General features: G+C 36.2%; 1 protein-coding gene across 6 annotated transcripts in view; it reads left to right on the top strand.

Annotated features, from left to right (window-relative positions):
- The window catches only part of Ppp1r12a (protein phosphatase 1 regulatory subunit 12A), a 112,142-nt gene extending 97,233 nt beyond the window's left edge, over positions 1-14,909 (top strand). For 4 of the 6 annotated variants that reach the window (XM_041677475.1, XM_041677448.1, XM_041677482.1 and 1 more), the window contains 6 exons: positions 1,765-1,781; positions 3,385-3,520; positions 4,634-4,738; positions 7,267-7,314; positions 9,664-9,714; positions 12,766-14,909. In XM_041677475.1, coding sequence (XP_041533409.1) covers positions 1,765-1,781; positions 3,385-3,520; positions 4,634-4,738; positions 7,267-7,314; positions 9,664-9,714; positions 12,766-12,852 — 444 coding nt within the window. In that variant the 3' untranslated portion in view covers positions 12,853-14,909. Of the gene's footprint in view, positions 1-1,764; positions 1,782-3,384; positions 3,521-4,633; positions 4,739-7,266; positions 7,315-8,906; positions 8,938-9,663; positions 9,715-12,765 lie in introns of all 6 variants that reach the window. The other 2 variants (XM_041677466.1, XM_041677457.1) reach the window with 2 other exon arrangements.
- Positions 14,910-15,255: the final 346 nt, after the last annotated feature.

The following is a 15,255-nucleotide window of genomic DNA, read 5'->3' as shown; positions in this document are numbered from 1 at the left end:
ATTTGCTGCAAGTCCCTGGCAGCTTCCTGCAGGGTTGAGACCACACGGCAGGTCCCCAAATGAAGGTAGTTGGTCCCCAGCCATGTGGCGGCTGGCTGGTCCCAGGCAAGTAGTGTGGGCAGGCAGCGGGTAGGAGGCACAGAGATAGGCACACCATACAGAATAAAATTGGACATTTATTAGATGGGTTATGGACGGGAAGAAAAGGGAGGGAGGGAGGGAGGGAGAGGCTGCTTCTCCAAGAGAGGGGACAGGAAGAGAGAAAGAGAGTGGGGCTGAGGCTGCAAGCAGGAAGGGAGTGGGCATGGCTTGTCTGTTAAAGAGACAGAACATTACAGTTAGTATCTAGGGGTTAGATGAATGGATGGGAAAACAGAAGTTTATATACTGTAGACATTTACATGAACCTATTACTTAAAAAGATATAAAGGGTATTTCTATTTGTAAAATATTTAAATAGGGAGCAAGGGTATGCTAAGTGAACTAAGCAAGACACAGAAAGACAGATACTGTATGGCTGCCTTTATTTAGGTATCTAACAATGTCAGACTCATGAAACAGAAAGTCTGTGCTCACTAGAGGGGATAGGAAGAGAGAGGTTGTGTGTTAGATCTCATGGCATTGTGAACATATGTAATACTATCTATTATACATAATTTAAATCATTTAAATTTTGGTTTAAAATTATTTAGAAAGTAAATTTTATGGAGTTTTTATTTATTTAAGAAATAGTTAATGGTAACACCAAGATTCTTAAAGACAAATAGAACTTGAGTGATTTCTGACTGTTGAAGAGTCAGTGAACAAAACTGGTAATAAATGTGGCATGTACATATTTTAGTTGTCTGAACATTTTTTAGAATTTATACTATCTTTAAATTTTAAATCCTGTTGAAATTGTTAAATGTCTATAAAACTGAATAGTTAAGTCAATAAAATAAGCATATTAAGTACTACTAGCAAGAGCAAAATTAATATTGTAAAGGAAATTTGAACATACTTTAGAATTAGTAAATTAGTCTGAGAAAGATTAAACAGTTCTGAAGAAACACGGTTATAAGGACATGTACAATTATCCAGAGTCAAGAGTCTTAACAAACCAGTTCTGAATAGTTGCTTTACAAAAAAATGTAGATGAAGTGGTAGAAGGGGGACTAAATACCATCCTCCCCAAAAATTTACATTCATCCCAATTGATGATTGTGTGTCCTCATAACCATTTTGTGGTTAACATTCCCATTTAATGGGGACTTCAGTGTAGCCACAACTTTTCTATATTTCTTATAGGTTAATTGCTAAATCTAGGAGGCATATAAAGCTGTTTTTAGAATTCTAGATTGACTGTGTGTGTACTATTCACAGAAAACATGACTCATACTAAGTCTTTAGAAACAAGGATGAATAAAGTGGTTGCTTTCAGGTGTCATAAACTTTCTTCTGTCACTTTCTCTGTGACAGTAAGTAATGGATATTTTTCACAGTCCTTTTTACTTCTATTTAAAAAATTATGTACGCTCAATTTTGCAGGAATTCAACGGAACATGTTTCAAAATGAAATTGTAAGGTTTTGTACATGGAAAAATATAGTGATTCTGTATTCTACAATTTCCCTAAAAATTACTATACTAAAATGAAAGCATGAATAATAAGTTTCTCTAATAGTGTAAATATCATTGTTACATTAGATTTTCTTCAATTTGAATTAATAGTTTAATGAAAGAATAAAATTTAATATGCATTTTGTCTTTTGTTTTTACTTTCTAGACGGATTCTGTTTCTAGGTATGTTGAATTTTTTGCTGATTTTTTTTTCCTCATTTTTACCATTGATAAAGAATGTGCTACTAGATACTTAATAAATTGTGTAGCTATTTAGAATTAATTGGGTAATAAAAGAATCTGTAAAATTATAGATGACCTAGACTGGCAAAATGACTCAGCAAGTGAAGTGCTTGCTGGCAGCAACCTGAACAATGTGCAGAACCTACATAGGGGAATGGAAGAGCCAGCTCTCTCAGGTTGTCCTCTGGTTTGTTCGTGTGTGCTATGGCACACACACACACACACACACACACACACACAATTAAAATTTTTTTAATTTTAATAACTACAAAACTTATTAAGTATCTAGTAGCACATTCTTTTTAAAAAATTAACTAAGATTTCAAGCAGTGATGTCATATGCCTTGCATCCCAGGACTCAGAAAACAGAGACATTCGAATCTCTGAGTTCAAGGCCAGCTTGGTCTACAGATCAAGTTTAAAAGTCAGCCAAGAAAACCAGTCTGGAAGAACTAAAAAAGAAAAAAAAATGAATTAAGATGACATAATGACTGTTAGTAGTTTGCTATGTTAGGAGTATCACTTTAGATTGATTGGTTATTATAGTCAATTACTGTGAAGGAAGAATTTCCCCAAATCTCTACAGTAGTGTTACTTTTTCCTAGACTTTCCCATGTTTCCTAAGTTATTTCAACATTGACCATCTCACTATTAGTATCAGAAAGTGATTTTAAAAAATCCACACACAGCCAGACATTTATTGAATTAAGTATTCAATACCTTCTCTCCTAAAAGAAAATGGATAAAGCTGGGCATTGGTGGCTGACATCTTTAATCCCAGGAGTTGGGAGGCAGATACAGGCAAATCCCTGTGAGTTTGAGGACGACCTGATCTACAGAGCTTGTTGCAGGACAGCCAGGACTACACAGAGAAACCTGTCTTAGAAAAGAAGAAGAAAGAGAATGCATGAGTGAACATATTTTTTTTCCTCGCCGTCTAGCTCAGAATCACTCAATTCTTGATTCTAATCTTGATCTGTTTTTCTTGCCGACAACTACTGACCATGATCCTTGTGAGACCTAGAATAAATTTCCTATGCTGATGGATGGCACTGTGGACTTGAGATGTAAAGCAGTAGCTCTCATCAGAAGAGGTCATCTGAACTCAGAACCAAATAACCAAGGAGTTCAGTTGCTGACAGCACACATTTCCTGTTTAAGACAAACCTATTGTCGACATTTAAGAAATTAATTCATTATTTCATCAAATCTAAGATGCTACTAATTTTATACACTACTATATACCACCAAAAAACAGAAATGCGCCATCAGTTGGACTGTAATAAATTGTGTTATAAAGTGTTACAACATGATAAAATATGAAAAGGTTGTTTAAATCTAAATAATTTAGCATAATATGAAATTAGCCTTGATTTTAGATACAGAAATTAAGAATAACTTCTTGTTTATTATGTATCACAAAAGCTGATAACAAGTTAAAAAGACTATTACTGTTTGGGACTATCAAGGCGTTCTAGACTCAATGTGAACATAATTTGTGGAGCCTGTAATAAAGGTTTTGATTTTGACTCATCCTTTGCAGGTATGACAGCGGTTCCACATCATCGAGTGATCGGTATGACTCCTTGCTGGGTCGCTCTGGCTCTTACAGCTACTCAGAAGAAAGAAAACCTTACAGTAGCAGGCTAGAAAAGGATGACTCAACTGACTTCAAAAAGGTATCTGTGTATATTCTTTTAGTACTATTCTGTAAAACTTGCTTATATAGAAATTGGGATGATTTTGTTTCTTTTGGGGGGAGCGGGGTTAGTTTTTCGAGACAGTTTTATGGTATGGTAGTCCTGACTGCCCTGGTTTTTTGTTGTTGTTGTTGTTGTTGTTGTTGTTGTTGTTGTTTTTTTATTTATTAAAGATTTCTGCCTCCTCCCCGCTACTACCTCCCATTTCCCTCCCCCTCCCCCAATTAACTCCCCCTCCCTCATCGGCCGAAGAGCAGTCAGCCCTGTGGGAAGTCCAAGGACCTCCCACTTCCTTCCAGGTCTAGTAAGGTGAGCATCCAAACAGCCTAGGCTCCCACAAAGCCAGTACATGCAGTAGGATCAAAACCCAGTGCCATTGTTCTTGACTTCGGGGGACATAACCGCAGACACAGAGGAAATTCAGAGAATCATTAGATCTTACTACAAAAGCCTGTATGCCACAAAACTGGAAAATGCAAAAAGAAATGGACATTTTTTTAGATAAGTACCATATACCAAAGTTAAACCAAGACCAGGTGAACAATCTAAATAGACCTGTTAGTCGTGAAGAATTAGAACCTGGTTTTTCCTCTGTAGACCAGTCTCTCTTCAGACTCACAGAGACCCACCTGCCTCTGCCTCCCAAGTACTGGGACTGAAGTTGTGCGCCACCACTTCCAGCTGAAATCAATACTTTGAACTGCCTTATTTTTCTATGAGTTTCTGATAACTAGTTGTAGGGAGCATGTAAATAGCCATGTCTTAGAGAGAAAGAAAAGTACCCAGGCTTTGTGTTTGTTGTCTATGTTGCTGGAATGAACTGGAAAGGGCCATTTGGAATGTAAGAAGTAAGCATATATATTCAGACACATTTTGTTTTATAATCTTTTCATTTGTTCTTTAGACAGAAGCTTAATGTTTAGCACAGACTGACCTCAAACTTGCAAATTTACTTATAAGGCTATTTAAATAATTAAAATATATTGTCAGAGTATAAAACACATCTACGTTAATTTTTCCACGTTAACCTTGTAGTCATTGATCGCTTTAGGAAAGCCACAAAAGTAATCTGTTCTTCCTTAATTTTTCTAGCTTTATGAACAAATATTAGCTGAAAATGAAAAGCTAAAGGCACAGCTACACGATACAAATATGGAACTAACAGATCTAAAGTTGCAGTTGGAAAAGGCTACCCAGGTTTGTACATTTCTCTCTTTGTTAGTCTCAGCTTAGCAGAGATGATTTAGTATATCTAAAAGCTTACATTTTTCTGTAATATTACTTCTGAATATGTTTGGTTAATCCTAATGCTTTCTTTAGTAATAAAAGAGCATCAACATAAATAACAGTTAACTAAATGCTGGTTTTTGTAATATAAAAATACAGAAGTATAATCATATGGAAAGAATTCAAGGGTTTTTTGTGATATGGAAAATCGAACCCTAAAGTTTGCACATGCAAGACTGAGCTACATCTGCAGCCTCCCCGATGGAGAGATGGCTCAGTGGTTGAGCACTGGCTGCTCTTCCAAAGGAATCACGTTTGATTCCCAGCATCCACAAGGTGACTTACAATGGTCTATAACTCCAGTCCACAGGCATCTGATCTCCATGGGCACCTGGTACACAGACATACATGTAAGGAAAACACGTACACACACACACCGTGTATATTATATATGTATTTTATAAATATATTATATATATATGGTTTTTTAAATTTAAAGAGTAATTTTGTATTATGAACAGTTCCAGTTGTTCAAGTAAAAGTGAAATGTGGGCCTGGCTCAGCAATTGGGTTCTTCCTGCTAATCTAGAGGACTCAAGTTCCCAACGCCCAAATGTCTCATGACTGCCTGTAACTCCAGCTCTAGGAGATCTGACACCCTGTTCTGACCTCTGAGGGTGCTCATACCTGTGTCTATGTGTCTGTCTCTCTCTTCCATGTCTCTGTGTCTTACACACACAAGTACTTTGATGTAATAGTGCTGGAGGGTGATAATGTTTATCCCTTCATAATGGCTTTCTGTGGGACATCTTAGTGATGACAAAGCTCAGAATTTTGTACCTAGGAACTTGGAATTGTCTCCCAAGGTCTTTTCCCATGGAACACTGTGTTTTGGGAAATAGAAATAGCTGTATCCCCTCCTCCTTTGCCTCATCATTTCAAACAAATGAAAACAAAGAATTGATCAAAGAGCATAAGGGACTTATAATTGAAATCCTATAGAGTGATCTGATACTTGCACTGATTCTTAAGAAAACAAGCTTGTTTAGTAGCTATTAGAGTCCAACTAGAAAGAACTGTTCACATCTGAATAATACTGAATGTTTCTTTCTTAGCCGGTTTTTATGCCTGCTTTTTATTTCTAAAAGTTCATTTTTCATGTTGAGCTCTGTTACCTGATTTCTAACTACTGCTGTTTTAGAAGCACTTGTCCACGCACAACAGATGATGTGCTAAATTCCAAAGTCAGGTGAACCATAGAGTGTTAAAAAAGATAAGGGGTTATTGTGAAGATAGAGAAGAAAGGCGGACAAGAGCATGCTTTGTAGTGGGGAGTCGAAATAACTGGCATGCCTTTCTGCTTGCACATACCTGACAACTGACGAGGCCACTGAGCATATAGCAAGTCCACTGAACATTGGTTTACTCTAGGGATTTGGTCACATTTTCTCGGTACAGTTACCATTCACTGTTCACCTGGTGGATGAGCTAAGCCTTGTGCTTTGCTGAGCTCAATATGTTCTTTTGTCACCTAATTTTTCCTGTTGGGTTAGTTTTGATTAATCTTCTCTTACTCAGACTCTGTAGGAGAGGAGAATTGACAGCCATCAGTTACTGTCCCGTATAGATCTGCCTACAGGAGAATTGATAGTCATTTACTGTCCCGTATAGATCTGCCTACAGGAGAAGTGATAGTCAGTTACTGTCCCGTATAGATCGGCCTAGAGGAGAATTGATAGTCAGTTACTGTCCCGTATAGATTGGCCTACAGGAGAATTGATAGTCAGTTACTGTCCCGTATAGATCTGCCTACAGGAGAATTGATAGTCAGTTACTGTCCCATATAGATCTGCCTGGGATTACATTACTCACTGGACATGGGCCTTTGTGCAGGTCACTGCATATCTTATAGAAGAGTGCCTTGGTGTGTTAAGGATCTATGTAGCTCAGTAGTAGAATACGTGTTTAGGGCTGGGTCTGAAAGAAAAGAAAGATATTTTCTGCAACTGTGAATACACAGATTTATGATTCTCTTCTGTAGCCAAGAAACAAGTCTCTGATTGTCCTGCTGCAATCCGCCTGCTTCATACAAAGCCATTCGACCTGTCGATAAGCCTACCTTCTTCCGAGTGCTGGAATCCGTCAGCTAGACTAGCCATTGCTCATGGGTCAGAAAGGAAGGCAGCTTCTGAGGGAAGGGTAGGGTGTTTTTTGGAGTTGCTCATTTTCACCCTCAAACTGGAACTGTAAGGAAAAAAGGAAGTTATATAAAATGAGAGCTCTGAAGACCATTCCATTCTTAAACAGTTTTATTTATCATTTTAACACATACCATGTTTTTATTTTTATTTCTTTACTGAAACTTACCTATTAAAGCAGCTGAATTGTATTATGCCACCTGAAAATTATTTCTTTTGGTAGCATCCACCAAGGAGAGTTACATTGTATTCCCTCAACATTATTGTACTTACAACTGCTTTTTAATTTGTCTTTTACAGAGACAGGAAAGGTTTGCTGATAGGTCACTGTTGGAGATGGAGAAAAGGGTAAGTGTCCATCTTACCGAATCAGTATCATTCCCCTTCCTGTTGTTTGGTTAAGCAGTGATAGGTTTTGTTTTGTTTTGCTTCTCTAGACTGTAGTATGATATTGCAAGCAGAAAGAAATGTGATATAGGAAACCCTTACATCATTTTCTCTTTTCTACAATATTCTCATTGGTTGTGATAATTTAGCTGTATTTCTCTCCAATTCCTATTGTTGCTCAAGAATCTGGCCATGGCCCGAGGAGTACATCTACAGTTTAGACTGAAAACTGAGAACGTAACAGTGATCCATATGTAGGAAGAAAACCTATAGAATGTCATACATCTTAGCAGTAGCTAGACTTACATGGTGTGGAGGAAAAGAACATACATCATGGTTACTGTGATCGATATTGAGGTCAAGGAATCAAACAAATGATGTGGAATTGTTTTTCTTTTCTAACATTTTTTTTAATTACCAATTTGACTTTTTGCAAAAAAAAAAAAAGGTGGGGTACAGAATACAATGAAACTGCAGTCTGTTAATGTCTATAGTACTGTACAATAATTCCTCTTCTAATATGATTTCACCTAATTTTTAAAAATAGTATTTGGAGGCCTTTTTAAAGGTTGCTGTATCTAGTAATTGCTAAAAGTTGAGATTCACATATCTTTTTAAATTTAATGTTGCTGCATATTATTCATATTGGTATATATCTTATAATATATAATACTGAATTTTATTCCTAAGACATGTAGAACTACTGAGATTAGTTCTTATACCGGAAAACGTAGTGGAATAAAATAAATAGAATAAGTTTATTTCACAACACTTTTGAAGAATATTTCTTACAAAGGCAGTGCTTATTACACAAATCTTAGCACAAGAAGAATGTAAAATCATCAATATATTATCAAGTATAGGTAATTGCTAATTTAGTGCCTGGCCTGGTGATACACACACCTATTTATATTCTCTTCTTCTCACCTGACCTTGTTTCCGCTTGTCAGATACAGATAAATTACAGAGTAGCTAATGCGTTCCTATCTACTAGACTGATTACCCTTTAATTAACGTTACAGATCATTGTTAAGAGGTGCTAACATTTATTCGGCATTCTCTGTATAAGGCAGACACTGTACTAAAAGTTTATATGTATGGTTTTCAGTTTGACAGTTAACAGTTTTTGGGGGCTAGTAGGATCAGGCAGTTGGGAATGGTGTTCTAGTATTTACCTATAACTGATTTAAAATTTTGAAGATACTTAGTAAAATTGAGGTTCGTGGGAGTATTACATATCAATCTAGAATTGTGTATTGGTTTGTGTAAATTTGTTATGGTTGTGTTCTTTGCTAGAGGGAAGGTCTATTATAAAATAACATGTCTATAATAATTTTTAAGCATGTTGATATTACATGAATCTAACATGGTACTCAAAAGTCTATTAGTGGGCCTCCATCCCTATTTTGAAAGCACCTGCTCTAAACACATTGACATTTACCATAATTGTACTACATTACTAAATATTAACATTAATTGTTAATCTGGGAAAGAATGTCATTGAAATGGTTTCAGTGTTGTTAAACTAAATGTCAATGGTTTGTATCTGAAAGGTGACCGGCAAGAGTCAGTATCTTCTGGGCGGTATGACCTAACCAGTTTTACAGTTCATCAACGACTGCTGCTTGCTTTCCGCATAACACTCTAGAAATGCTGATCAGATAAGGGAAAATAAAACCGTGCACTGCCATAATATGTTGTGTGTTGGCTTTGCCTGCCACTCTTTGAAATCAGTTTAGAATAAGTGCTGTAATTGTTCTCCTATATTCACCGCATTAATGCTACACAAAATGTCAAATTCTAGGACTAAATCTATATAGCTAAAGCTGTAAAGTAAATTGCATAACTAATTCACAGTAAACATTGTTGAGTAGAGAAAATGAGTTTCTCTGGGATCCTTTGACGTTGTAAAGTGCACATATCTTAGGCACGTTTGCTTCTTGCTTCTCTGCTCCTATCATCATAGTGTAATTGCATCATTGTGTGTGTGTTCTTTTCTATATCGTCCTCAGTCTTGAATATTGGCTCACTCTATCCCTAAGTTTTATCTGAACTAAAAACCAATAGTAATTTGAATATGTTGTGTACCATCTTACTAGAAAGACAGAACTGTAAAGAAATTGCTGATGGGAAGTAATCTTAGAAGATCTTCGGTTTGTTTCCCAGTTCTGGAACGCTTACACAACACTGCCCTCACGTCTGCGTTCACTGCTCTTGGTTTTATCTTTAATGCTCAAGTATCACTAGTTCACAATAGATAAGATAATGGGAATATAATTAAATAATTATTGATACCTTAAATTGATTTAGGAACGAAGAGCACTAGAAAGAAGAATATCTGAAATGGAAGAAGAGCTCAAAGTAAGTGCGCTGTTTGTGGATTTAAATTTTGTTAATGCTGTTCTTCTACTGTTCCTGGTCTCAATTCTGATGATCCAGTTTGTAAATTCTCTATATCATGTTTCTCTTCCTAAATCAAGGTTTTAATAATCTAGAAGAGGAATTAAAACCTGAAGCATTGTTAGAGTTTTCACATTTATTTATTTTATGTCTATATTTGTATGGATACATGTGCCATGCATGAGTGCTGAGGACAGAGGATAACTGAGGAGTTTATTCTTTCCTTCCACCATGTGCATCCTGGGGGTTGAACTCAAGCTCTAAAACTCAGGCTTAAAGGCAAGCGCTTTTACCCACTGAGCCATCTCGCCAGGCCAAGATCATTTTCTTATTATAATTTCTATGAATTCTTTCTTGAGACTTTTATGCCTATATATAATTCATTTTGCTTACTCTTGTCTGCTCCTTTCTTTTATTTCAGCCCTCCCTACCAAGCAAACTCCCTCTTAGACACTCATGTTTCTTTGTTTTGTCTCTGACCCACTGACATTGACAGGGCCATCTTTGTGACCATAGGTTGCTTTGTTCGTTTTACTTTTTTTTTTAAAAAAAAAAAAAAAAAGATGAGGTCCTGAAACTCATCTGTAGACCAGGGCTGGCTTTGTGCTCACAGAGGTCCACCTATGTCTGCCTCCCAAGTGCTTGGATGAAAGGTGTGCACCACTTCATCTGGCAGCCATGAGTTTGGAACTGCTAATCAGTGTGTATGGTACTTCTGATATTCAGGTAGTTTTAAAAAATTAAGTAGTTATATAAGAAGTGAGGTTTATTAGTTCTGCTCATTTATATATGTAGTTCACTATTATTTTGGATGGTAAACTATAGAAGGTGATAGAAAAAATAAAATCTCCTTTAAAAGTAAAAGTTACTGAGGCTGGGGACATAGCTTGTCAGTCCTAGAGGTCCTACATTCATCTTCAGTATTAACAGAGGAAAATGTGACCTGAGATTGTGACAGACAGAGGCATCAAATTCTCCAGTTATCTTTGCTAATAACTTTTTGTTTTGAATGTTGAACTCTGAAGGGACAAAATGGTGTAGTTAATTGATTAACCATTACAACGTTGCCTTTTATAAGATATCTTTATCACATCAGAATTATGCTCATGAAATTAGAATTTCAGGTCTAAACTTTTCACTGGGTTAGTTTTTAATCAGACCATTATTTTTAAGTAGGTTTGAAAAGTAGAAACAAATCTCGGATTTTGTTTATTATTGCTTAGCTTGATGTAGAATTCTAGGAGTAAATTGTTTGTCTCTTAAATGCATTGGAGCATTCCTTTAAGATTTCATTTTTGTTGTTGTTGTTTCTGGGATTCTCTATGTTCTTATTGTACTCTTGAGTATTTTCTTATTTTTTATTCCTATTTTTTATGTTCTGATTCCTGCAGAACCTGCACCAAATAAACCAAATTGAACCTCTGAGAGAGTTAAATGAGAGGCTGCTGACTGAGAATAGGGCCTTGACCAGAGTGGTAGCCAAGCGCTCAGGGTTCTCTAGGCAACTGCAGTCTGTGAACCTATAATTTATAGTTTCGTCATTTCTCCTTGGTAGAGCCAGGCAGGTGTTTTTATGTTAGTAAGCGTGTTTTTGTAAAAGCTTACAACTACAAATTAATACCATGTGTCTGGAGCTTATCACATATATAACTGTTTAATTATGCATGCCTTCTCAGAACATTAAAATTATTACTAATTGTATATTGCAACTGATAAGCCACAGTAAAACGAGGGAATGATTTAGAAATTAAAAGACTTGTCTGTCCTTTGTCAAGCTAATTCAGATTTCTTTCACTTCAAAAGTAGTTTAGGTATATGTAATATTCATAGTCCTTTATGAAGCATAAGCAGAGTACCATCTAATTACATTTTAAGCTGAACATCAAGCCTACCTTGCCTTTTTCAATAGCATTGTCTGCGCTCAGAGCCATTGTCCTTTATCCTCACTCACTCACTGTCCGGTACAGTCAGTGTCAGCTGCCGGCTCTCCGCTGTGTTTCCGAGTACTGAGCATATGGAACTGTGGCTCCCTGTAAACTTCACTCTTCCCAAAGGTTTTACAAGTTACAGTTTTGTTCCAGTGTCGCAGCACATTTTGAAAACTGAAAAGAGAATTAAATATTTTGGAAAATACATTTTTTAATGTCCAAAATAAAAACTGTTCCACTTCATAGTCAATCTGCCAAAGTACATAAAGTTTTAGTTACCCTTAGAAAGTTAATGTAAGGGGCTGCTGCTCTTCAGGGGACCTGGGTTCAATTTCTAGCACCCACATGACAGCTCACACTTGTCTCTAATAGCAACTCCGGGAGTTCCAACACCTTCACACAAACACACATGCGGACAAAAACACCAATGCACATAAATAATTTTTTTTAAAAAACAAAGTTAATGTGATTTCTAACGTTCCCACCCTCTCCTTAAGTGTGTCTGTATAGCAACAGAAAATTGGATTACTTTCTTTTAAACATAAACTACTCTGCTTACCTTGATTATTTTCATTTAATGAGTGCCTCTCTGGGATCAGACACTGTCTTAGGTCATCAGACCTGGGTCCTATAGATGAGTTGCTTAAGGAATTTTAATAATTCAGAATGAGTCCTCACAATTCCCTAGTTAAGTCATTTGTGGAGTGGAAACATTGTCTGGCTTCAGAGCAAAAGGCCTTGATTTAGGTGTTGACAGGAGCTATGAAAAGAACTTACTCTAAGATCCTATCCTAACAAAAAACAGGCTTCATTTCACGGCTGCTCTAATGTGTGCTTGTGAGTCATAAAGTCAAGTAGTTTAGTAGAAGTTGATCATTTTGAGAGATAAAATTTCATTCCATCATTTATTAGACTAATTAGATTCACAAACAATGTTTTCCCTTCATAGTATATGTTGTAGACATTAGAAATACATAGAACTGACAAGCTTGACCATTTGTTTTGTGGCGACATCATAACATTCGTGAAGAGCTCTGCTTTGCCTTTTCTATTTAAAGGGAACTTCTTTCTCTTTTCCTCATAGATGTTACCAGACTTAAAAGCAGACAACCAGAGGCTAAAGGATGAGAATGGGGCCTTGATCAGAGTTATAAGCAAACTTTCCAAGTAGTCTGGAGGACAGAACCAAGCAACAGCGGGACTTGCACATCCTCCCCAGTGGACCATGTTGGCAGTCACTGGACGCCTGAAAGATCCTCTGGAGACTGTCATTTTCCCACATCCTGCCAAATGCCCTCTTATCTAGGAGTTTTGTTTCGTTAAATTTTCTGCCCCACCCCCTTGGTTATCAAGACCATTGTTTCATGTTAAAAGCAGCTGCTGAGAAGAATCTTTTTTTTCAATGACTGAGAAAACTTGTTTACAGCTCCAGCAAATAAAGAAAGTGTTCAAGGCCAGATATGCCTCAGATATTTAACCAGTAAGCCTTAGTTGTACATAAATACTTTTGTGTCAACAAAACTTCCGGCTCTCACAGAAGACAGTTATTCAACAGTTTTTTTGTTTTGTTTTGTTTTTTTGATGTGCCACAGTTTCTAGTTTCTCAATATTTAAATTTTTTGCTTTACATCTGTGTTTGGGTTTGTACCTTTTCCTTCTAGCTCTTTATGTGGCAGAGTCTCTCTGTGTCCACACCCTTCTCATTGACAGAAAAAAACCTTGCTCTTCTGAGCTTCTTGTCACGCGTTAGGCTGATGTGTTGCCTCCCACCTGGAACTGAATTGCTTGGTGGACCATCTGCTTTCACTGTCAGTGCAATATGCATTTATTTCTTAGATGAATGCTTTAAAGTCCTATCTTCTGCCTTCATCAGTCACTTTGTTTTGTTTTTTATTGTAGTATAAGATGTTAGATTCTGTAATCTTCACATTCATTTTAGCAGGTACTGAGTGATGCTGTATATATAAATAAGTGTATTGTTTTGATTTTTAGACCACCACATGGCATGCTTGACGATTTTCTTAGTTCAGATGTCTGCTAATGCAAAGTAGGCTACTCCATAATGGTGTCTAAAACAGACCTTGCTAACAGTGGGATATCAGGACCTTAAAAGTGACACGGTTTATGGAGCCCTATCTTTACAAGTTTTTCTACTGTAAAGTGCTTTGACTTTTGTTTTCATTCGGTAGTATTCAAACATATTAAAGTTGCATAAGATAATTGCTTCCCATTTCACATGCCTATATTTATCTGAGTGCTGTCTAAAACTGTTGTGCTAGCCAAAGTAGTGCTATGAAATCATTTGCAGACTTAGTCTGTGATTAATGTTAAGTGCACTGTTACCGCCATGTGAAGAGGCATCCGCTTTGATACCATCGTCATTGTTCAGACCGTTTTATACATTTCAGTGGCCTTTTTTTAAAGGAAAACAATAAGCAAAACCAAGTCTGTGATGAAAATGACTTTTATTTGGACAAATAATTTTATATTTTCATTAAACCATGCAAAAAAAATATTACATCTTCCTGGCACATAACTGTCTCCTTAACCACTGAACAGTTCAGCCATTTGAATAAATTGTACATTGTAAAGCTTATAGTAGCTGACTGTATTATTGAGTGTATTGTATACTATATTAAATGTGAATTTGTACCCCTTCATTTTAAAAGGTCATTGTGTTCTACTGCCTATTTTAGATGACTTTGGGTTGGGGAAGGGTGTTTGGTAAGTAGAATTGTAAAGCTCTCTTTCTTGATTGGTTTTATGAAGATATAAGGTTAATACTCTTACTACCAAGCTCAGGATTCTTGATCTTAAAGGTACAAGGATAGGTGTGAGGATTTTATTTTTGGTTATATTTGAACTGTATGAATGGTGGGGTCTGAATACAGATTATGTCATGGTCTAATGAGGAGGTAAAACACACAGATAATTGATCAGTTTGAGTGGCTGCAATGCGTTCCTGGTGCACAACAGTTAGGCATGCTGTGGTTTTTATTTGTGAAGTTTGGATGCCTGTGAAGAATGATTCAATACATGTTTCTAATATTTTAGTGTTTTGTATTTAGGTTATTTATTCTTTGTATCTAAAATTGAACAGCTACTGTGCTATATTGACTTTATTGGTAGTATTGAGCAGACCTTGTTTCTGCATGAAACTAGTTGCAAAACCCACTATTTTGGAAATAAAAAATGTATTTTGACATATACAAATAAAATGAATAAACCTATTTTAAATGTGTGAACTTTTAATGAAAACAGTTTAAATTTTGTTCTGAGATATTTAAATTCTGCATGGGTATTTTTTCACTAATTGCTTTACTTGGATACCAGTTTGAATAATTTTTGAAATTGTAATATTGTGATAATTTGCACAGCAATGTACATGCTCATCTGTAAATGCGATCTTGATGGCCATATTTATGCAATCTGTGTACCAATTTGGACAAATGTTTATGTATTTTACATAAAGCTATCTAAATGCAGAATCTGATAATTAGTTTTTTATGGCAAATGGCTAAAAATAATGGTAACTGAGACTCAAGATAGTTGCTTTGTAGCATGAGATTTCATT

The sequence above is a fragment of the Microtus oregoni genome, unplaced genomic scaffold (genome assembly GCF_018167655.1).
Source record: "Microtus oregoni isolate MIOR12 unplaced genomic scaffold, Mior012 000001F_ref0000356, whole genome shotgun sequence".
NCBI classification, from domain to species: Eukaryota; Metazoa; Chordata; class Mammalia; order Rodentia; family Cricetidae; genus Microtus; species Microtus oregoni.
This window is presented reverse-complemented; position numbering and strand designations above follow the sequence as displayed.